General features: G+C 42.7%; 2 protein-coding genes across 3 annotated transcripts in view; both read left to right on the top strand.

The window, feature by feature from the left end:
• BARX2 (BARX homeobox 2) overlaps positions 1 to 4,737 on the top strand; it is an 84,257-nt gene extending 79,520 nt beyond the window's left edge. For both annotated transcript variants that reach the window (XM_077112451.1, XM_077112452.1), the window contains exon 4: positions 3,729 to 4,737. In XM_077112451.1, coding sequence (XP_076968566.1) covers positions 3,729 to 3,986 — 258 coding nt within the window. In that variant the 3' untranslated portion in view covers positions 3,987 to 4,737. The remainder of the gene's footprint in view (positions 1 to 3,728) is intronic.
• LOC143643975 (pre-mRNA-processing factor 40 homolog A-like) overlaps positions 4,077 to 24,848 on the top strand; it is a 51,284-nt gene continuing 30,512 nt past the window's right edge. The window contains 5 exon segments of the mRNA XM_077112354.1: positions 4,077 to 4,308; positions 7,748 to 7,871; positions 10,913 to 11,163; positions 11,548 to 11,809; positions 12,153 to 12,333. Coding sequence (XP_076968469.1) covers positions 4,077 to 4,308; positions 7,748 to 7,871; positions 10,913 to 11,163; positions 11,548 to 11,809; positions 12,153 to 12,333 — 1,050 coding nt within the window.

The raw sequence follows: 24,848 nt of genomic DNA, 5'->3' as shown, positions 1-24,848 counted from the left end.
GGAGAAAATATTTGCAGAACTTATATCTGATAAGGAAATTTGTATCCAGAATATATTAATAACTCTTACAACTTGATAATAAAATTACAACTCGATTAAAAAATGAGTAAAAGGATCTGAGTAGGTAATTTTTCCAGGGAAGAAATATAACTGGACAATAAGCACATGATAAGATGCTAAACATCAATATACAACATGGAAATGCTGATCAAAATCACGTGAAGTACAACTTCATATCCATGAAGATGACTATAATCAGAAAGAAAGATGTGTGCTGAGAAGGATGTGGAGAATTAGTTGGAATGTAAAATGGTTCAGCTGCTTTGGAAAAGAGTCTGGAAATTCCTCAGGAGGTTAAACATAGATTTATCATTTGACCCAGCAATTCTACTCCTAGGTGGATGCCCAAGAAAACTAAAAACCTATGTTCATGCAAAAAGGTGTATACACGGTGGCTAAGAGAGTTCAAATGGAGTTAAGAGGCTGTTTTAGAGGAATACTCTTATGCAAGCTTTAGCTAGATATTGCTTATTACCAGGGTTTGCCAAACCCCAAACAAAACCATTCCTGTTAACCCTAAAGAATACCTAGGGCTCTATTAGATTCTACAAAAATTTCATGTACTAAGATTACTTTCTGGAAACCTACAACCTCCAGATGGTTCCTAGACCAGATAAGTCCTAAAATGCACAGGGGCCAGCCTCTCCAGAACATCAACTAGTTCCATCCCTCTATCTCATACTGTCGACTTCCCCTTTCCAACATGAAAAAGTTAGAAAGGGCAGAGCCCAAATACCCCCCAAAGACTGGGAGAAGGATCAAAGGAGAAGGAGAAGTATAACAGAGAAGAAAGGATTAACAAATGACTGCTGAATCATTATATCAATAGTTCTTTTAGTTTCCAGTCTCGGAGCAGCTAGAAGAAAATATGAAAAAACATGAAACTGTAATCCATACTGAACCCTAAAATCTGTTCTATAACTACTTGTTACAATGTACTTTGAAATTTATTGCTTTTTTGTATATGTATTCTATTTCATAATAGAAAATGTTTTTTAAAAATGTGTATACAGAAGTTCCTATAGCAACATTGGCCAAAAAGTGGAAACAACTTGGGTGACCATCAACTGATGAATTGGGAAACAAAATGTTGTATTTTCAGACAATGGAATATTGCTCAGCAGTAAGAAGGAAGGAAGAATGAAGTACTGATACTTGATATAACATGGATGAATCTTGAAAACATTATGCTAAGTGAAAGAAGCTAGAAAAGACCACATATTTTCTGATTCCATTCATATGAAATGTCTAGAATAGGCACACTAGTAGATCTGTGTTTGTTTGGAGCAGGGTTGGAGATGAGTCATTGGCGATAAATGAGGAGTGACTGCCTGTGGACCTCCTTTTGAGGTGATGAAAATGTTTTAAAATTGCATCATGATAGCTGCACACTTCTGTGAACACCGTTGAATTGTACACTTTAAATGAATGAGATGTATGGTATGTAAATTGTATGTCAATAAAGCAGTTTAAAAGAAGAAGAACTTACGGTTTGAAGCATGTTATTCCATTCTTTCTTTAAGTTCAGAACCTGGAGGTCTGTCGCCGCTTTCAAAGGAAAGAGATGTAGTTAGTATTTAGCAAGTGCCTAGGAAGTTACTGAGAAGTTAGATACTTGGAGCCCAGAACAAAGGGTAGATCCAGGATTAGCCTTAGGAACGCATCTTCAAATGGGGAAGACAAGATTAAGCTAGGGATAAAAGAAATAAAAATGTATCCCGCTCCTGTGATCTCCTCCACCCCTTTCCATGGCTGCCCAGAAAATCAGCAACGACGTCAGAGCTGTTCCAAATTAAAATACAAATATTTTTTTAATTATCCCTGCCTAACTCATGGGATTCTTACATGAGTCACAAATTGGGATAATAAATGTGAAATCAGTAAAGGCCAGTTGCGAGGTTTGCTTTCATGAATAAAGAAGCAGGTGGTAGCGACCATTTACTGAGTGTCCTCTATATTGCAGAAATAGTTCTGTCCTTGTATATACATAATCTCTGTTGGCCACCTCACCATCACCCTGTGAGAAGAGATACTATTATCCCCACTTTACAGATGAGGAAACTGAGCCTCAGAGTCTTTAAAAGACTTTCCTGTAGACAAAGCTGATAAGTGGCATAGCTGAAATGTAATCTAGTTTTTCTTCCTCCAAAGTTAGAAATTGTTCTATGCTATACTATTTGTTTGAACAATTACAAGACTATATGTTTTATACTATCTTCGCTCTGATTTCAGAAATGCTTGTTTATGTAATACTGATCATCTTTGAAAATTTAGATAATACAAATTTAATTATTCATGTAAACAAGATAATGTCTAGTCTTCTGGCCTCCAAACTGGGTTATGCTGCCCTATAACGGGTTTTTCATGCAAAAAACTCTTAATGCTATTTCCTAAGTCTTTAAATATCCTCCCATATGATAATTGTAATGATTATAAATTATTCTCTCCTTTCTACATCCTATAACTATCAGGTCACATGACTGAACGTTAAGGGTTTTTCCCCCCCCAATTTGTGCTGTTGTGATGAGCATTTTTGCAGATCAAAAGGCTGTCTAAATCTTTGGTGATTTCTTTGAGCTAAATTTTGAGAAGTAGAATTTCTGTGTCAAAAAGTATGTGCAGGGTGCATGCGTGATTCAGTGGTGAAATGCTCGCCTGCCATGCGGGAGACCCGGGTTCAATTTCCAGCCCATGCACCCCACCCCCACCCTAAAAAAAGGTTGTGCACATTTTAAGTCTTTCTATTTGAGTTGCCAATGGTCTCTTGAGAAGGTCGTACCAGTTACACTTCAATCTGGAGTATGTGTTCATTTCCCCCTTGCCACAAATACTGTCTTTTTCTTCTAAATTTGCCAAGTTGATAGTTAGCACATTAATATTTTAATTTTCATATCTTTGCTTATTGTTAAGTTGAACTTTTTTTAGGTGTTTATCATCATTTGATTAAATGCCAAAATATTTGCTATCCCCTTGATTCTTGAAGAAGACTGTGTAACTATATAGCTTTTACAGTGTAACTGTGTGATTGTGAAAACCTTGTGTCTCATGCTCCTTTTTCCAGGGTATGGACAGGCAAGTGTAAAAAAAAATGATAAAAAATAAATAATAAGGGGAACTAAAGAGTAAAAATTGGGTAGATTGAAATACTGTGGGTCAAATGAGAGGGAGGAGAAGGAGTATGGGATGTATGAGTTCTTTGCTTTTCTTTTTATTTTTCTGGAGTGATAACAAATGTTCTAAAAATGATGATGGTGAAGAATATACAACTATGTGATGATATTGTGAGTCATTGATCGTATTAATATGGTTGGACTGTACGTGTGTGGCTATTTCTTAATAAAAATGTTAAAAAAAATATTTGCCATCCACCCTAACCCAAAGTGCCTTGAGTATTTAAAAGATGAGGTGGGGGTGGTGCCATGTGGCTCAGTGGCAGAGTTCTCGCTTGGCATCTTGGAGACCTGGGTTCAATTCCTGGAGCCTCCCCATGTCAAAAAAAAAAAGGAATGAATGGTCCTTGTAGGCCAGAAGTGATGGGTTGAGAATACTTTTTATCAGACCCTGTGACTTTACAGCTGTGAAGGAATTGTCTAGATGTTGGCTGAACGTTCCATTGGTGTGCGGGAAAGTAGAGTCTTCTATTTAATGACTGTTTTTCTCCCACGTAGGTTCTTAAAGGAGGACAGGAAGCACCCACAAAACCCAAAGGTCGTCCCAAGAAGAACTCCATCCCCACCTCAGAAGAGATCGAAGCTGAGGAGAAGATGAGTGGACAGGTGCAGGGCCTGCAACCCCCTCAGGGACAGGAGGACGTCTGTGCTGCCCAGGAACCCCCGGCATGCCCGGTCCCCTTAGAAGTGGCAGAGCCCCCGGACCAGCCCCAGGAGTTGCCTGTAGCCTCTTCGGAACCCCCACCATCCAGCTAAAATCAGGCTCTTTGGGGGGGAGGGGGAGATTGGGAAGAAGGGAAGAGAGAGGAGGCAGGAAGAACTGGGGAAGAAACACTTCCAAAAGACATGAAGGCCTGGAAAACTTGGGGACGAGAGATCTGTCCTGCTCCCTCCCCCCACCGTTCTCCTCGCAGGCAACTGGCTGAAGACTTGCTCGTCTTGGGCCTTTCTCTTACCGAAAGGCTGCTGGTGCCGAGGGATGCCCCTGATTCTGGGAGGCAGCCCCTCAGGTTGGGGGAGATGGCCGGGGGGCTGGGTCCTAGAGGCCTGCCTGTGCCGCAAGCCCTCCTGGCACGTGGTGGGGAATGTTCTGGCTCTTTCCTCCGCCAGCCTCTGGGCAGCCAGTAACGGAAGCAGAGAGAGATGGAGGAACTTGGGCGGCAGGTCCAAGATTCTTGATGACCCGGCACTTACTTCTGTAGTTCTTAAAGGAGAATTTAACGTTTTTGGTTTGTTTGTTTTTGTTTTTGTTTTTTTTTTTGAAGGGGGTGGTGAGTGAGGGTGGGCAAAAAGAGGTGGGGGAAGGGGGTTCTGAGTTGTTAGAGCTGTTTCCAAATAAAATTTGTGTTTGTTTGAAGACCCGTGTGCCTTTGTACCCATTATACAGACGTCGGGTGACCTGAGAAGAGTTAAGTCTTGTTTTTCTTGCTTCATTGAGTCGCCATCCATGAAGCTGCAATACAATATGTTAAGAAAACTTTTATTTTTTAATTAAAAATAAATCTTTCTAAAGGATTGGGTCTTTTGATTCTTTGGGGGGAGTCCTGAGTGTGTTCTGTCGAAAGAGAGACCTAAAGAGCTCTTTGTGCTGTCCTTTTCTATTCTATTTTTCTCTAAAATAAAAGAGTGAGCGAGACCAGTGATTGCCACACAACACTGCAGGGCCATGGAAGAGGTGTCAGGGCAGCTCGGGGCAAGTTGCTGAGGAGCTGGGCTCTGCCCACCTGCCTCCACTGTTTTCATTACTGTCACTTAAAAGTTGGGGCTTCCGATTTTCAAAATTGTTTACATTTTGGAAGAGATAATAAATGTTTGTACTTCCAAAGTCAAAATTGTATAAAAAAGGAGAATTGCTTCCACCTCTACCTCCTCCACCCTATTGCCCCTACTCCCCTATTACAGGTCACCCTTTTTATTTATTTATTTATTTATTTATTTATTTTTTAACATGGGCAGGCACCGGGAATCGAACCCGGGTCCTCGGGCATGGCAGGCAAGCATTCTTACCTGCTGAGCCACCATGGCCTGCCCTCTTTTTATTTTTGTATACTCTATGGTGCGGGTCACATTTCATTCTTTTTCCACATGAGAATCCCATTTGTTGAATTTTTGTTCGTTTGCTTGCTTGTTTGCTTTTGGGAAGTGCATGGGCCAGGAATCAAACCTGAGTCTATCCCATGGTAGGTGAGAACTCTACCATTGAACTACCCTTGCACCCCTATAGGTCACCATTTTTATTGGCTTGTTTATTCTTTCAGCATTTATTTTATTATGTCTCCATTTGGTCGATGGGCTGTGCATATTTAACCAAAGAAGATTTGAGAGCTGCTAGGTTCGACATGCTGTGCAATTTTAAATTTAAAGTGGAGTCCCACTTTGAGTAGGACCAGCCAAAGAGTAGGCTCCAGATTTCTTCTTGTGAAGATTCTGAGTCTGGTTTTGATTTAATTCTGATGCAGGCTGACCCCAAGGCCCAGTCCTACAGGGGTACCCCGTTGTGAGTTTCATCCGGTGCGACTGAGAGGCTGAAGTGCCCATTTTGCAGATTATCAGTTAATTGAGTATGTAGTGACCCTTTGCCCAATGGTGGGCTCCAGACTGCAACCTGACCTCAGTAGTGGCCTCACCTAGAAAGTAAAACCTGCTACTAGCTCTGCAGGACAAGTCATCTAATTCATTTTAAAGTGAAACAAGATCCGAACTGCTTGTTTTCAATAGTCTGGCAGCCTGCTTCTCTCCATTGACAGGGGCAATCAGAAGGTGACCATGCTTTTTTGCCAAGGCAGCACCTTCATTTCCTTTGCTGTTGGGATAACACAGAGAATGCAATCTTTTGCTTAGCTCTCGTGAATAGCAAAGGAATTATATGGGCCTCAGAGAACCAGTTGGAGCAGACCACACCTTGCTGCCTGCCAGGGTTTCCTGTACTGCGTGTGTGTGGAAAAGCCGTCTCCTTCACCTCTAGCCCACCTCACAGCACAGCTTTCCCACTGGCTGGCAGGTGGTGTCACAGTGAGCCCAGGAGTACACACAATGGCCCGAATGGCAGGGGGGCTTGTGCCAGCTTAATGGGGCTCCCCGGAAGACCTGTGTTCTCTTTAATCCAGCCCAGAAAGGCGTTTACTTCGGACGCTGTTTTCTTGTGATGGTGTTGGGTCTCCTGCCCTGGGATCTCACACCACCTTTTCCCAGGTGCCTGCTGATGGACACTTCTACGGTGCCTATGCACACGTGTAGCATCCTTGGACTGGGCTCTTGGGCTCTCTCTCTGACCTCTAGCTAGTAGTTTTCAGAGGATGGTCTTCTAACTACTTGCCCTTAGGAGCTGAAGGCATATAAAAACTTGAAGGTCTCAGCCAGACGATCTCGCCCCATAGTTTGGAAGCCCCGAGCCAAGGTCACCTCCACTTAACAATCCCTGGCTCGTCTGCCAGACCTCTGCAGTGCTGCAGAGCTCTGCTTTCTGACGCACAGACGGGCAAAGGGTCAAGCCTTTCCAACAAGTGTGCGTTTTGCTTTCTTGGGCCTCTGTGACTAGCCAAGCCCTACTTTTCCTCCACCTCCATCTTTCCATTTCCTCTCCAATTCCCAAGACTTTGACTGGGATCCAGAAACCACCTTCATAAGGTTTTTTTTTCTGCCACATGGTGATTAGAAGGTAATTCTGTGCAGGTCTTGAGCGGGGTGACCCCTGAACCCCCCTCCCCATCCCCCCGTGTCCCTCCGGGCAGTGCAGTTTCCTCTGTTCTAGTGTCTCTCTTGGGATCCTCTCGACTTTGCTTTCCCTTCCAGGCCTTGCTGTACAAAAGCACTGCCTCCCTTCTCTGGGATCCAGAATGTTTTTTGATAACCTTGGTGTTTGGTAGAGAACTCCTCTATTGGAGGTATTTCTTAATTAATTAATTTATTTTGTATTAGAGAAGTTGTAGGTTTATGTGCATAAAATACAGAATTCCCATACACTCCCCTATTGTTAACATCTTGGATTAGTGTGGTACATTAGTTACGGTTCATGAAAGGACATTTTTATAATTGTACTATTAACTATAGTCCACCGTTTACACGAGGGTTCGCTGTTTGTATTGTACAATCTTCTGTTTGTTTTAAAAATTTTACTGCTAGTCCTCTATTGGAATTTGTCAGATGTTTTTTTCGTGATCACACAAGAGTCGTGGGTTTTTGAGAGGATGCTTCTTCCAGTTTCATCAAAGTCCATTCAGTAGAGAGAAGTGAAACACCTCTCCCTGGCACACGTAGTTGGCCAGGAGGCTCACGGCCAGCCCAGTCCAGGTGTGGATTCCCTGCACAGTGTGTCCCCTATAGAGACGAGAGCAGGTGATTCTGGGGAGCTCCATCACAGCCCTGAGAAGCTCCTCACAGTTCATCCTGGCGCTGTGATTTGGTGGGGGGGGGGGCCTCCTGGTGAGGCAGCCACGTGTGGTCGGGTCAGGTCAGGGCCCTCCCAGGCCGCTGCTTCTTTGGGCCACTGCTCCTCATGCTTGTGTCTTTCATGTTAGAAAGCACAGGACTCCCCATGCAGGTCCCAGGCTCTCAGGAAGTGTCCCAGTCTGGTTGGCTAACCACGCATTCGTGTCGGGGGATCATGGCATCCTCTGCTTTGCTTTTGCGTCTCCTACACAGGTTTGTCAAGACTCAGACAATAACCAAATAGCCCTGATGCTCTGACCCACAAACCCTAAAACGAATCTGAACAGGTGGCTAGAAACCAGCCTCCATAGGCCAACGTTAAGTTTTTCTCATAGCCTGGTCAGTTCTAAAACTGCCTAAAAGAGGGGTGAGGGTGGGGTCTAGGGTCTCTGTGGCTCCTTCCCTTTGCACAGATACTTCAGAACCCACCTTCCCGTCTCACAACTTCATTCCACCAACTTGGCCCCTTACACCCGTGGGCTTGGCCCTGGTGGAACTGGGTGGGAGGGCATGAAGCTCCTTCCTCAACAGAGTCGGTGCTGTGTCAGCCCGTGGAGGCCACCCACTCTGTAGGGATGGAGGGTGCCCAACAGTTACTTGGTTTCTCCTGTCCACCTTAGGTAGACTGTCCCCAAGGGGCTGTCTCCAGTTTCCCTCCAGCCTGGACCGATCTGTGGGTAACTGCCCGATTCTCTGGCTGTTCTCTGTGGGTGCCACCTAAATCATACCCCACCCCCATCCTGTTTGCAAGGAAATTTTGCAGGGCAGGAGGTGTTAGGGCTGGAGAGTTGAAACATGCTTTGCACAAAAACTTATCTCAGGCTTTGTATGCACTCAATCCCCAGTGTTTGACTAGAATCCATGAGTGGCTCCTGGTTGTTCAGTGTCTATATAAATATAATGCCTTCAGGATCCCTTCCTCTTCTCTTCTTTTTGCCCTTACTAGGGTTGGGTTTGTTCCAGATATATTCCCTTTCTCCTCTGGACACTTTCTTTTTTTTTATGGTGCTCAACCAGGCTATCTACATAAGTTATATTAGGAAATGCACTAGTCAAAATACAAATTTTGTACCAAATAAACATTTTTTGCTTTAGTCTCACACAAGTTGAAACTTTTAATTATTAATTACCATCTATTTTCAGCACCCTGCAGTAATGACATTCCTTTGTTCTTCCTCATGCAAAAACATTTTTAAAATTTGCACATTTAGTCACTATCATTATACACTCTAGGCATTCGGAGATTATACCATCTCAATCTTTATCGTCTATCTTTCTTTCTGATTTCATTTATGCCACTAGCCCTCCTCCCTCTATCATTCTCACATTCAGCTTCATTCAGTGTTTTAAAATAATTGTATTACAGTTAGGTAGTATTGTGCTGTCCATTTCTGAGTTTTTATGTTCAGTCCTGTTGCACAATCAGTATCCCTTCAGCTCCAATTACCCAATATCTTATCCTATTTCTATCTCCTGATGATCTCTGTTACCAACAAAATATTCCAAGTTTATTCACTAATGTCAGTTCATATCGGTGAGACCATACAGTATTTGTCCTTTTGTTTTTGGCTAATCTCCTCTGGACACTTATAATCCCTCTCGGAGACGCATCACCTGACCCCACTCTGTGCCCACGAGACAATGTCCTTAATCCTATCTGCTTTGGCTCGCCTCCTCCTTATCCTTCTCTGGGTAATAATTTGAAGTCACCTCTTCCTGCAAATGTTCCTTAATTAACCTCACCTTTTCCCCCAACTAACCTGTTAATTCCTCTCTCACCGTTTCTTAATGCACCTTTTGTAATTATCATGTGGTCCTGACATATTTCCAAAGAGGATGTGGATAGGTTTTGTTTCCCTCTTGAAAGGTACATGCCTGGAGGCTGTCCTTTGGTTTTTATAGGTTTTGAGTTCCTCCTTCTGCAGAGAGGTCTTCGAAGGCTGTGGGTCTCCTTCTGCTGATGTCTTTCTCAGAGGCTCACAGATTTTGAGCTCTCAGCAGTGTCATGGGGCAATCCTTGGCCCCTAAATCATAAAGCAATGCTCCTGGTCTTGCTATTAAAGCAGCACTAGATCCCGGAGGACTTGAGGCAGCCAGTGCCTTCCAGAGACAAGAGGAAAGGACAGCAAAAGATCTCTGTCATCTGCTGAAACAGATCTGTCACCCACCAGGAGCAGTGCTGGGCCTGTGTCCCCAGGGGATGCCACAAAGTGGACCATGGGCACTGGGTAGCCCATACTTGAAGGGCTTCATGGCTAAGGGTCAGTGTGCCACCCATTTTGCTGCACATCTTGGGAAAAGGTATTGGCAGGGCTGTAAAAAGTTGCTTTCACAAGATTTTCCCTCAAGGGGATCCCAGGCAGTGTTGCACTGGGGAGCCTGGCAGGAAGACAATGGCTGCTTAGGTGTCAGTTTAACAAAAATTAAAATCTCATATAGATAAAAGGCCTATTTGGCAGCTAGTGGTGGGTTCATCTGCCTGAAGGGAGAGAAATTTATCCTGGAGTATTGGAGGATGGCTGGGAGGGCAATGGTGGAGAGGTTAGAGCTGGACCCGGGGACTCAGCTTTGGGGACTGGAGCCAACTCTAAACACTCAGTGAAAGGGCAGTTGCTAGAGACATCTGTCCATTTTGCAGAGGGGGAAACTGAGGATGATGGCAGCAAACTGAAAGAAGGAAAGGCCCAAGGCCAGAACCCGGTGCAGTCTTCTGCCTTCAGAAAGCAGAGTGCTTGAAGTTCCCTGCCATCCCCAAATGGGGTTAACCAAATTCCAAGCCAACAAGTGTTTCTTCAACATTGGCTTTGCACTTAGCTATGGGAGGTGGTGGTGGTGGGGGGCGTGGGTGGCAGCATAGGGTGGGTAAGAATAAAATGAGTTGTCCCAGCCCCCACGAAAGCTGACATCTAGTTGGAGAATTATAACATATCGTGAGTTTCGGGTGGGGAGGGTATTCCAGCTAGGTTTTTGTAGTAACCTGCCCGAATTCCTGGTAAGATGGCGATCTTTCTGGGCAAGGAAGGTGATTCATGAAAGGCTGGCTCGGCGTGGCCTCCCCGCTAAGAGAGGGCAAGCATCAAGGTCGCTCCTGTGCACCTGGGAAGGTGATTAACGCTGGAACGACAGGTGTTTACTAAATTCCCTTGAATGTGCCTCTAATCCTGGATTGTCAGCCAGATCCTGGGTGGAGGGCAGCTCAGAGCGGACAGAAAGATCCCGGTTATGCCTCTGTAATCTGGGTGCGGATCCTGAAGGAAGGCGGTTCAGCGCTGGCCTGGTTCTGCCTCCCCGAGGTTTCTCCGTGCCTCACCAAAGAGCAGTGAATGGCATGGATTTGCTGCTTGCCTTCCATTCCTGCCGCCCTCTTGGGCCCTGCCATGCCAGGCTCTTGACTCTGCAGTCAAGAGGCCACTCTGTGCTGTCCACCTCAATCTCACGGCTGCAGGTGGCCAGGACCAGACGGGATGGCTGCTCCCTGCTGGGGCTGGGGTGGGGGGAAGTTGTGGTAAATCACCATGACAGGCTCCTTTCATACCTGCAAGGGTGACCTCCTTTCTTCCCCAAACCCTCTTCCCTTGTGTTTATTTTTGTTGCAGATTTATTAGACACACAGTTAAGTGCCCATTTAGCTTTGCAAACTGTCATCGTGCCTGCCTTATGAATAAGATCATTCACTGACAAGACTCTTTAAACATTTTTTAAGAAGAAGATGGGGGAGGGAGCAGGGGGAGAGACCACGAGGAGGAAATAGCGCCCCAGGTCAGCTAGGCCAAGAACAACCGAAACCGTGGTGCGGCTGCCTCTCCTGTAGCTGAAGAATGTAGCAGGGGCCCTCAGAGTGCCCTTTAATTTACCCTGTTCGTCAAAGCGTGTGTCATTTCCCCTGCAGGATTCTGGGGTCTAGAGTTCATTTCTTTGTCTCGGTTTCCCGCGAGCGTGCCTCTCCGGGCGGCCCTGCACCTGCTCGTCCTGGTTGCCAAGAAGCCTGAGGCATGTCAGGGCTCCTCAGGCCCCGCCTCCCTGGTCCAACCCCCTCCCCCGGACCCTCTGCCAGGACTTCCCTCCTTCACATGTCCTTTCTTCCCAGGACATGAAACACGAATGGCTGGGCCTAAACGCGACTGTCTTTTCATGCCAGGCGGTGCGATAAGGTCTTTATCATGTCATCACAGGTGACCATCTCAGCAGCCGCAAGGAGGAGGTACTATGACTATCATCACTGCAGAGAGCAGGAAACTAAGACTTAAGCGGTTAGTAGCTTGTCCACATGCACAGCTGGCCTGCGGGACATCCCTGTGCCCCTGAGCCAGGCCGGTGCTCACTAATGAGAAGTCAGAGCTGGCTGAACAACGAGGTGGACAGAGCGTCCGCTGGCGCCCCTTTCCCCTGCTCCTATAGAGGTGAACCTGGACAGGCCCTCCCAGTTAGGGGACGAAATAATAGCCTCCCTTTATGCACCAGGAGTCCAGGACCTCCTCCCTCTACTTCTGTTAGGTGGAGAAGCTTGGGGATGGCCAGGGGGGTGGAGTGTGTTGTCATTTACTGTGACTGGAGGCGGGTGGAAGCATCTGGAAGAAGCAAGGAGGAAGTGGCCAGGTCCCCACCACAGTCGCAGGGCAGTGTCCCTGCTATGGAGCGGCAAGCAGGGCTCGGGGATGTTGTCCACTGCCCCACCGTGGGAGGGGCACAAGCTTCTTGATAGAAGCTGCTGTGAGAATCCAGCCTGGAAGGCCGCAAGCTCCGGTCTGGGTCTGCGCACGCGTGTGGCTCGTTCCCAGCAGTTCATGGAGTGAAGATGCAGCCACATCCAAGATCAGCCTCAGGGCCCCAGCTGATTGCATAGACTCCGGTGCTCATTCGGGGCGGGGGCCCCTAACTGACCAACACCTCCACCCACCCCGCCCCACCTCTGCTTCTTTCGGGTTTCTCTCTCAGCCATTTATGTCTTTTCATTTACAGTTTGTGTTCAGTGTGGATACATACCATGATATGAAGAAGTTATTATGAACCAAAGCATATTTACAGATATATGATGTACAATCCTAACAGATGTTCAGCTTGCAAATATGAAGCAAGTAGGAGCATTCCTTCACGCATACTGCAGCTTGAGAACTGTTGGGTCTGATCGTTTCCCTGTTGCTTTCTAAGGAGGGCAAAACTTGGCTTTTGTTGTTAAGACTGAGCATCGGTGTGTGATTATGTGAATCAGACTTCGATGAGTGCCTACCTTCTTTTTTTTTTTTTAATGTGCTTCAGATTTTTTTTGTTAGAGAAGTTGTAGGTTTACAGAATGATCATGCATAGAATACAGAATTCCCATATACTACCCTGCCACTAATACTTGCATTGTGTTAGAAAATTTGTTACAATTGATAGTACTTTTTAAAAATAATCCTATTTTTTAATAGTAGTTACATTTGTTACAATTGATGAAAGATTATTAAAGTAGTACTGTAACTAATGTCCGTAGTTTACATGGGGTATTCTTCCCCCATATTCCCGGCCTATTATTATTGTTATTATTATTTTCATGTGTGTCTTTATTACTCATCCACCCACACCCTGGATAAAGGGAGTGTCAGTCACATGGTTTTTACAATTACACAGTCACATGATAAAAGCTTTATAGTTATACAATCATACTTACTGTTGGTTAGGGTTTGGCATACTGTGACAATTTGCAATATGTGGCTGAAGCTTGCATAAAAGTAACACTTAGATTGACCTCTTGACTCTGTTTGAAATCTCTCAGCCAGTGAAACAAAAGAGATTTTGTTTCATTTCTTTTTCCCCTTTTGGTCAAGAAGACTTTCTCAATCCCCTAATGCCAGGGCCTGGCTCATCCCTGGGAGTCATGTCCCAGGTAGCAGGGAGGGTAATGAGTTTACTTGCAGAATTGGCTCAGAGAGAGGCCACATTTGAGCATCAAAAGAGGTTCTTTGTGGGGTGATTCTTTGGCATAATTGTAAGTAGGCTTAGCTTTGCCATTGCAGAAATAGTTGCCTATGGGCAAGCCTCAAGATCGAGAGCTCTGCTTATTAAATTGGAAGTCCCTAATGCTTGAAAGACTATTAGGACTTCCCCTGGTGGGGAAGCTTAATAGTTTCACATTTTTTTTCTTCAGTCTCTCAAAGGGAATACTTTGAGAGATACTGCAAATACTTTTTTATTTTTTGCCCAAAATAGATGAGTGTCTACTTTTAAAAAAGATTTCTGCACTTGGAGACAGTTGGAAAAGACTTTCTTTGCAGAATCAAGCCAGTTTTAGACCTAGTATCAGGCTCTAACTATTTAAAACACTGGTTAATACAGACTAATCTAAAGGCAGCTAGTTTTATTTGGGAAGGTGATACAGAAATAGCAGAGGAGGGTTTTTTGTGGGCTCAAATCAGGTGAATTTCCAGAGCTCAATTTATCTAATTCTTGGTTTATTCATATGTTAGCCTATTAATTTCAAGATTTAAATGTATGTGCTAAAAGTGGGTCATTTTTAAATGACATTTGTGCTGGTTTGAAAGGATGTATGCCCCCTAGAAAAGCCATGTTTTAATCAAAATCCCATTTCATAAAGGTGGAATAATCCCTATTCAACACTGTATGTTTGAAACTGTAATCAGATCATTTCCCTGGATGATGTGATTTAGTCAAGAGTGGTTGTTAAACTGGATTAGGTGACGGACATGTCTCCACCCATTTGGGTAGGTCTTGATTGGTTTATTGGAGTCCTATAAAAGAGGAAACATTTTGGAGAATGGAGATTCAGAGAGAGCAGAGAATGCTGCAGCACCATGAAGCAGAGTCCACTAGCCAGCAACCTTTCGAGATGAAGAAGGAAAATGCCTCCTGGGGAGCTTCATGAAACCAGAAGCCAGGAGAAGAAGCTAGCAGATGAGCCGTGTTCACCACGTGTCCTTCCAGCTGAGAGAGAAGGTCTGGCTGTGTTCGCCATGTGTCTTGTCACTTGAGAGAGTACCCTGAACTTATCAGCCTTCTTGAACCGAGGTATCTTTCCCTGGATGGATACTTTTGATTGGACATTTCTATAGACTTGTTTTAATTGGGACATTTTCTCAGCCTTAGAATTGTAAGCTAGCAACTTATTAAATTCTCCTTTTAAAAAGCCATTCTGTTTCTGGTATATTGCATTCTGGCAGCTAGCCAACTAGAACAACATTTAACATTGCTGACCTCAAAATATTAATTTAAAATTATTTGAATTTGGGTAAAGGAATCTGATACTCCTCTGGTGGAAGAGAATGTGTGAAGGGAAATGCCTAGCCTTTGACCTTTTAAGAAGATAAGCAAGATTCAAGAATTTTGCTTGGATTTGGGGTAGTTCCCAACCCATCATTGTCCTGCACAAGTCAATTACGTATAGCAAGCCAAATACAAACATTTTATTTTCCAAGCGAACAGTGAGGGCTTAAAAATGGAGGACAGTGTCTAGAGTACTTTAGCACCAAAGTAGCACTGCTGAAACAGTGCACGAGGATTCATCTGGTGATTCCTTCCATTGTACATATAAATAGAAACATGGAAGTTTCTCATATTATCCAATAATTTTATAACCATATAGATTTAGTGATCCAAAGTCAAATTGAGTCGCCATTCTAGACCTTGTTCTTTTGTTCTAGATCAAGGTGAAATCTATTCTTTTATTTCCTATAGAGTTTTAGGTCTGTATTTCCTAAACTGTATTTACCATATCGAGATCCCTCTTAAGTCTTGTATGAGAAATTCCATTTGCCAGTTTAGCATCCACTTTAGCCCTTCTGATGTTCTTCAAATCAGCCATATTTGGGAGTCTCTGTGCTTTCTGAGTCATATTTGGGTCAATAAAATTAAGGAGTGAAATTTAGCAGATTGGTAAAGACATCTGCATTCTTGTTTTCCTCTGTTTCTATTCTGGACTTGAGAAAGTAATCATCTCAACTGGGTAAGGAAAGAGTAGTTGGTTCTTGCCTAAGCCAAGGACTTAGCCTGAGTTTAGGAGCTGATACATCCCTTAAGTCTTTTTTTTTTTTTTTACTAGAGTTTCCTCCTTCATCTCTTTTATCCTTTTTGCAATGTATTTGAAAATTGGATCTATTATTTCCTTGTATGTCACAATCATTATGCTCAGTATGAACTCCTGATGTATTTTGTATATTTTTAAATAAGGTTCTCTAGCTCTGTCTTTTGAAAAGACTTAGAAACAGTGGTTAGCCCAGTAGCAGTGACAACTTCCAGTGCCTAGATTATGGTCTTTAAAAAATCTATTCCCACTAACCTAGAGTGAGAAATGGTTCATTCTAGGTCTTGGGCAGGAATGTTTAAGATTGGCCTGGAAAGTCTTGTCATAGCAGAGGTAGTGAAGCCGTTATGGACTAGTAGGTAAAGTCCAAAGACATAGGGGATACGGGAACTGACTTGAAGAGCTAACTTGAGTGGCAGTAAGAATACTAATTGCAAAGAGATAAAATACTATGTGTAAATCCATGTTTTCACAATTTAAGTAAGAAAACGAATCCATTACCATTTGAAAGATGTGAGGAAACCAATTCATTATTTTGAAAACTAATAAATAAATCAACTGTTATCCTCTGTAAACTGTACCTGGTGCCCATGAATAATGAGGTTTTGAAGTCTATGTCAGTCCAGGCACGATTCGCTGGTACTCGAGGATGGACTTTTGTGCCTGGCCTTGGGTGGTTTATTCACATGTGTGCACTGATTAGTACTTTGCTGCATGCTTGCGGGGACCATCTACAGCTCTCCAGAGTTCTCTTTGGGCAGATTTCTCTTTCTTGGTACTCTGTCTGGCAAACTCTAGCTGCCTGGGCCTCTCTTGGCTTTGCCTTCTTAACTTAGGGAGTCCACCAGGCTTTGTCTGAGTTCCCCCTCCCTGAGCCATAGCCTGGACACTCTCTCTGGGCAGTAAGCTGGGTCATCATATGGCTCTTCTTACTTGTTTCTCATCTCTCAGAGCTCAATGTCCCTTGTTGCCTGATGCTCAGTGACTTGAACACTGTCATTTTATATATTTTATCTGTTTGTTGTTGTTTCAGGCAGGAGGGTAAATGTGTTCTCAGTACTCTGTCTTGGGTAGAAGTGGAAATCTATCTCGTAAGTATTCAAACATCAATTCTTCACTTTTTAGAAACCAATAGCCCACCTGAATATACTTTTGCCTCCTGCTCTTTACTTTCCCAGCCATATTTCCTGGGAGAGTTGTCTGTACTCACAGTTTTTATGTCCTTTCTTTTCATTCATTGCTCAGTTGACTCCAATCTGGCTTCTACTCTTTCACTTCACTCAAACAGCTTTTATTAAGTAGTACACTGACTTTCATGTCTCTAAAATCAGTGACGAGTTCTCAGTCCTCATCTTACTTGACCTTTCTGCACATTTATGCACTCCCTGCTCTTGAGTCCTCTCTCTTTGCTTTGATGACGTCATACTCTCCCAGTGTCCACTCTCCCACTTTGGCATCTCTTTTTTGAATTTCTTTACAGACCCATCCTCCTTTATCAATGCCATTAAATTCTTGCATATCTATAGGCGCTACATAAATCCTTTATATTCTCTTTAATCTATATTTACTCCCTGGGCCATCTCATAAACAAACATGCCCAGTTTCAAATATAATCCCACTGGCTACTCAACATCTACATTTAATTACTGAAAAATGCATCATTAACTCAGCATATCTGAAGTTAAATTCCTGAACCAGGTCTTCCTTCCTTTCTGAAAATGAAGATAATAAAGGTAGTTTATGTTGCATTTCTGCGAATGGTACTATCATCTATCTAGTTTCATAGGTCAAAAACTAACCTTGATCTTTTCTACCCCTTATCCTTCTTATCCAATCTATCATTTGTATTCCACTATTTCATTCAAAGCTACCATCTCCTTTCAACTGGACTTTTGTATAGCCATATAACTGGTTTCCCTATATCTACTTTCCCCCTGCATTTTTGCAATCTGCTTTCAAAACTGCAGGCTGGGTCACTGTGTTACTCCGTTCATAAAATCCTTCAGTGGTTTCTAGTTGCACTTAGAAAAACAAAATCCTTAATATGGCCTACAAAGTCTGGAGTGGCCTGGCCTTGGCACCGTTTTCAGCTCCTACTTCTACCGTTGTCTGCATTCCCACCACACTGGCCTTCTCTCAGTTCCTGGAAAGTGCTGTGCTCCCTTCCCTCCCTGGGCCCTTGTGCCTGGAAAGCTGTTTCGCTCTTCCTCCTTCCCTACTAAACCCTATTTATGATTCAGGATAGCCAACCCTGACTCCCTAACTCTGGTTAAGTCACCCTCTTATCTGCTGTTGATCTTGCCTTCAAAGTACTTAACGCAGGTTGCAATTATTCATTTCTGTGATTATTTACTTAATGTCAGTCTCCCATCAGGCTGTAAGTGCTGCATGGTAGAAACCATGCTTGTTTTTGCTTTCTATTTTATCCTTAACACCTGGAACAGCACCTGACACATAGTCAGTCCTTAATAATATTTGTTGAATAAAAGAATTAATGAATGCAATTGGGTGTGAACAAAGATTCCTAAGGTATAAAAACCCCAAAGAGCCCCCAGATGTAACCGTAGTTCAGAGAGCAACTAAAGTGTCCTGGTCTGCTCAGGTCTCCAGGAAGCAAGACCCACCCACGTCCTCACTCTGGGTCCAGGGCAGGGCTTCTGAAATTTGAAACCATCTGCACTCTGTTGAAAGCCCGTACTATATTTGAAATCCAAACTGGTTCCTGTGTCTAATTTCCCAAATTGGTTATAACTGATAGGGAGAGGAGAGCATGACTTGGGTAGCATGGAGCTCTCCAAAATAAACACAAACATCAGTGTGACCACTGAAATCATGTAGCTGTACCCACTTACAAGTTACACCCGGCCAACCGTCGGAATGCAAACACAAAATCAAAACCAAAAATCAAAAATTATGATATCCAGTTTACATCTCAGTAAAATGTATTTGTAAATGGGATCTGAATTATAGCTCAATAAAGTTGATGAAATATTTTAGAGAGCGGTGCAACAGTGGCTCAGTGGCAGAATTCTCATCTGCCATGCCAGAGACCCGAGTTCAATTCCCAGAGCCTGCCCATGCCAAAAAAGAAAAAGTATTTTAGAGAATTAGTTTCTCCAGAAAAATGTCAGAAAAACTCTGCCCTAGGGTTAATCAGTGTTTAGGGTTGTCAAGCATAGGTTTTCTCCTGCAACAGGAACTAACGAGGACAGTCATGCTGATTGCACAGAAGGTGGGTCACACACTTGAATGGTGAGGGAGGTATTAGGATGTCTGGTTTCAGAGTAACCAGGGGAAGAGCACACTAGAGGCCAGGTAGCAAAATGGGAATCAATTCCAAAACGAGGTGATGGGTCTGCATTCTCTATTCCAGCTATTGCTTTGGGTCCTGAAATGCTTCCTGGAGTACCAGGCCAAGTTCAGTCAAACACTTCAAAGACTTAAACCACCATTCTTTCCTTTCCCAGACTTCCCTCTGGGCCAAGGCAGCTTTTTCTCTTTAGCCTTTGAAATACAAAAAGTCTTCTTCTTTCCTCAGATAATGAGGCCAGTCTTTCTTCACCCACCCATCCAATCTGAGGTCCCCTCAATGATTCATGATACTTTTATTTTTGTAAAGGAGCAGGGAGATGTTACCACACCTTTTCCCAGGAAATATGGGACCACTCAATTTTAATCAATCCTCTCTGTGTAGTGAAGGTCAGTAATTTCAGAATTCCCCTCTGCGTGAATGGTTGGGTGGTAGAATGCTTGTCTCCTATGTTGGCAACCTGGGTTTGATTCCTGGACCGTGCTTTCCCCCACCACCCAAAGCCTATGTCAGAGGGACCCACAAGATTTTCTGGCCAAAGAAGAGGAAACAAAGGAAAAATTATTTAGCCTTTGCCAACTCCCTCTGTTACAAAAGCATCCAGGAGTCTGATCTATCCCAAACCCCAAACTGATTCCCCCAGAATGACCAACTAAGTTAATTTGCACTGAAACCTACTAACCAAAGAGGCTTATTTTATTATTTTTCCTAGAGGGTATTTGCTTTCCTATGGGTTAGAAAGAATATAACAATATTTAGGTAAGTAGGGAAGTTGGGAAATAAGCATTGTCTCAACCGCTTATGACAAAATAGCACAACCATTTGGTCTACTTCCTTCATACGTAATTGCTTTTTTCTTTTTCTTTTTGTTTTTTTAACATGAGAAGGCGAGAACTCTGCCACTAAGCCACCATTTTCTGCCCCCATAATTGTTTTTTAAAAGAAGACAAAGTCAAATTTTAAAGGGGAACTTCAAGCACTGGCTGATGTGGAAGATTTTAGGGGATCACTAGTGGCCTTTGAGAGGCTTGTAATGTCCTATTACCTTTTGTAAAGGGATGCCACAGTTGTCTTTATCACTGATTATGACATGGTATTTTGGGGAATGTGTAGACCTTAGAGCAATTGCTCCAGGACACTGAGCATGTACTTGTTTCAAGAAGCATGTGTGCTCTTTTCTAGCTATTGCCCTTATTTCTCCTCTTCACAGATGAATTTCTTAAATTGTCTAGATCTACTGTCTATACATCGTCATCTCCCATTCACCCCAGACTTTACTGCATTTGGGCTTCTGCTCCCCATACCTCAGGGTCAGAGTTCTTGGTGAGATTACTAGTGACATTCTAATGTTCAAATCTATTCTTCCTCTTATTTGGCTGCTCTACAGTGCAAGATATCTTCAGCCACACCCCCTTTCCTGAAACTTCCCTTTTGTGTTCACCATGACCCATACCCTCCTACTTCTCCTCAACTCTCTAACAGTGACTTCGTAGTCTTCTCATTAGGTCCTCTTCCTCCACCAGCACATTAAATATTGGCAATCCCTAGGATTAAGTCACAGTTCCTTGGTTTCTAAATAATCTCATTCTCCTTCAAAGCTTCAATTATCGTCTGTATTGCAAATCAGAATCTTCAGTCCAGGTAACACTCTTGAGAGACTCCATCACCACCAGGCAATGAAATATTTTCACTTGAATGTACCATGGTGGTCTAGTTTGCTAGCTGCGGGAATGCAACACACCAGAGACAGGTTGGCTTTTAATAAAAGGGGATTTATTTTGTTAGTTCTTCAGAGGAAAGGCAGCTAACTTTCATCTGAGTTTCTTTCTTTCATGGGAAGGCTCAGGGTAATCTCTGTTGGCCTTCTCTCCAGGCCTCTGGGTTCCAACAATTTTCCCTGGGGTGATTCCTTTTTGCATCTCCAAAGGCCTGGGCTGAGCTGCGAGTGCTGAGATTAGGAATGCTGAGCTGCTTGGGCTGTGCTATGTTGCACTCTCTCATTTAAGCACCAGCCAATTAAGTCAAACCTCGTTCATTGCAGCAGGCACGCCTCCTAGCCGACTGCAGATGTAAATCAGCAACAGATGAGGTTCATGTACCATTGGCTCATGGCCACAGCAACAGAACTAGGTGCCTTCACCTGGCCAAGTTGACAACTGAATCTAAGTACCACGCATGGTATCTCAAACCTGAGACCAATTGTACTCTTTTTGTGCTTTCTGGTGAATGGAACCACAATCCAGTCAACTATCAATATGAAAATCCTGGGAGCTAGCCTCAACTTTTCCTTCCTTATTATGTTTGCACATCCAAATTGCCAAGTGCTATTAGTTCTTTTTTAATTACATCTTCAATCACTATTTGTCACATCAACCCTACATAAGGCCTTCATGATTTGTCCCCTTCTTACTCTTGGATTTACACACTCCTCCTACCTCTCTCACCTTAAGAACTCTATGCTCCAACTACATTGAGCTACTTGTAGGTCCCTGAGCACCCTGTGCTGTTTCAGGCCCAGGTTGCTTCTCTTAAAATACTTGGCTTGCCTTGCACAACTGCTGTTTTTTAATTACTTAATGCCTATGTCCTCCCCCGACTCCCACCAAGACTGGAAACTCTTTAAGAGTGGGACAATATTTCACATATATCTTTGCTTCCCTAGAACCTATTCTAATGCTTGAAAATGTTTGTTGAATGAATAAATGAATGAATGGTATAAAGTGATAGTGCCAGCCTTTACTAAAGAGCAAGGCAGTGTGAATATAAAATGGGAGATGGTAAATTATTTGGGAGCAGAGGTGTGGGAAAAGCATTTGGGGAGAGACTCTCCCACTTATCCAGTTAATCCTCCCCCTCTAAATCCAAGCACTACTAGAGTGGGAATAGCCCTGAGGAAGTGTAGCGGTCAGGAAACACACTGGAATTTTAGTGCTGTTTTTTCCACCAATTTCCTGCCTAAAATTGTGCCTGTTGTGAACTATTTCAGGGCTTCAGATTTCGAATTTGTAAAATCAGGTGGTCAAACCAGTTAATCTCTTTGTTCCCTTCTGAATCTAACATCTGTCTGTTTTTCTGTAACTAAGGATCAGGGTGTTTATGGAAGACAATAAATGGGGACTCTGAAATGGGTCCCTTAGAAAGAAGAAGTTACAAGTGAGTGAAAAGGGAGGAAGCATACATGTATTGAAGCGTGTATTTCTTTCCTACAGAAGGCAAGGGAGTGCTGAGGCAAGAGAAAAACATGATTTGAACCAAGAAGACAGAAGATGGCCTAAAGAGTGGATCAACTGAAGAATTTAAGAAGAGAAGCAAAAATATGATAGTAGTCATGATAAAAGAGGGAAAAGGTGAAAATAAGGCCACATGGAAGAAAAGCCAGTAGTCCTTGGGAGTCCAATTAGTGAAAGAGAAAGAACTAGAAGCAAAGAAATGCAGATTCCCTTGATGTTTGTTATAGGAACAGCAGGCTTGAAGAGAGGAACAAAACGTTGCTCCTCCCTTCACTCCAAGACAGATCTTATACATTAAGTAAAATCAAGGGGGAAAATATTACTTAGTTGAGAAAAAGTTAATCTGCACAAAGCCCTTCAGGAAACATATCCAGTAAGATCACTCTTGATCTCTCTGGGCCTCAGTTTACACATCTGTTATAATGAAGAAGTCAAAGGAAATGAACTTTTATGGTTCCTTTCTGTTCTAAGTTTGGGAGAGTCTAAGAAGGTCACTATTCTTAACATACACATTATAAAAAAGTATCCTGTTACTCACAAAGTTTACTTCTATAGACCCAAGTCTCAGGGTAGATTAGGTAACCCAAGGACTCTGAAAACTTATAACTAGAGACTTGGAAGGTAAAACTGCCTTACTATGCTTCAATACCACCTTCATGAGTTCCTCATGAAACTTCCTGGTGATTATTTTTACCTGAATAATCAAAAGAAAAGAGATGGGACTATAAGGCCTTTCAAAGGGACAGAGTTGCTGGAAGAGAAATGATGCAATTCCAATGATAAATTCTGTTTCCTATTAATTTATTGAGATGGCCATTTCACTATTTTCCTCCACCACCACCAGTGAATTCATTTCAAATTATACCAAGATATTTCAAGGCTTAAGACAGATTTGAATTGAAGATCAATTTGAACAGCAAAGCTGAAAGAAAGGGAAAAAAGAGAACTCCATGTGTTAAAACAACAGATCCAAATCAATTTATGAAGCCAGTGGAGACTAGCAAAAAGCATTTGCTTAATGTAAAGGGCCCATGATGGAAATTCCCTTTGGTCTGGAGATTCTCTTCAGACCTTTAAAAAAAAAAAAGCTGCTTTAACTAAACCTCTCTCACCCCTCGATTATTCTCCTGAAGCTCCAGGTTTATTTTCTAATGAGGCCCCAAGTCTCCTGTGAATGTGAAGGACTGGCTTGTCTGTTCAACAAGGCTGCAAACTCTGCTTTGCTTACTTTTGTGTATTTCACACAGAAGTGTTCTCTTTTTATATATGTTGAATAGGTGAAGGAAAGAAGGAAGGAAGGGAGGAGTGCCTACCCTCATCTTTTGGCATGCTCCAAAGTCACCTGTGGAGCATATTAAATAAAAGCACACACAACTGCCAGTTACCGAGACCTTCTAGATAAAATTCTTTGGGGGTGAGGTATGGGAATCTGTTTTTGTACAGCCTACTAGCTAATAATGCTGTTTATATTTTTAAGAGATTGTATTTAAAAAGAGAAGTAAGAGTATGCAGCAAACATTGTATGTAGTCCACAAAGTTTAAAATGTGTGCTCTCCTGTGGGGGCTTCCCTCCAATGTCAGCATTCCTTGACTATTTAGCTAAATGATGCATCAAGTAGGCTATTAGACACTGTGGGTAGGATTTTCATCCACTGCAGGGCTTTACTGTAGGATTTTCAGGCATGGACCTGCCTTTTTATTAGGGAACCTGTATTTGTACATTGTTTGAGGTGAAGGAATGTATCAAAGAAAGAATACGAAAACATTTCCAAAAATTTGAAGATGTTAACTTCCAGACTGAGAAGGTTTACTCTGCCTAGCACATAAACAGGGAAAGGGCTACATTGAGGCAATTGCCGCAATTGTGTAGAACACTGAACATTAAGAAAACGTTTGTGCATGTCTCCTTGACACGTCTCCTTGAGCACGTGTTGCAAGTATCTCTAGGACATACGCCTAGAAGTAGAAGTGCTATTGTCTGCTGGAGTTGATCGTCAACTTGTCTAGGTATTGCCAAACTGCTCTGCAAAGTGTACTGATTGACCTCTATGAAAGAGTGTGGTCAGGATTGATGTTTCGCAATCTAATTGGTGTGAAATGGTATTTGTCATTTTAATTTGCGTTTCTGTTTATTAAGGCATATTTTCACATACAGCATTTATTGTTCAGACTTTTTTCTCTGTGAATTGTCTATATATATCTTTTGTCCATCTTTCTTGCTGATTTGAGTAATTCTTTATATGTTATGGAGACTAATCCTCTGTTTGATATATATGTTGCAAAAATATTTTCTCAGTTTGTGGCTTCTCTTTCCACTTTATGTTTTAAAAGTTCTCTTAAATTTTATCCTGTGAGTTTTAAATGTTTCTTTAAAAATTAATATCTCTGAATTCTACCCTGAATTATTCCTATTGTGTGAGGTACAATTTCCCTACCACATGGCTGGGCATTATTCATTAAATAGCTTTATCAAAATTTTTGCTGATTTGCAATACATCTCCATCACATACCAAGTGTCAACATATTTTTATGTGTCTGAAGCTGGGCACTATATTCTATTGGTATTTTGATTGATATGGCATTGAATTTGTATATTAATTTGAGAAATGTCATCCTCTTTTTGTTATTAGCCTTCC

Source organism: Tamandua tetradactyla, chromosome 8 (assembly GCF_023851605.1).
Source record: "Tamandua tetradactyla isolate mTamTet1 chromosome 8, mTamTet1.pri, whole genome shotgun sequence".
In the NCBI taxonomy this organism is placed as follows: domain Eukaryota; kingdom Metazoa; phylum Chordata; class Mammalia; order Pilosa; family Myrmecophagidae; genus Tamandua; species Tamandua tetradactyla.
Note: the sequence above shows the minus strand (reverse complement) of the source record. Positions and strands in the feature narration are given on the sequence as shown.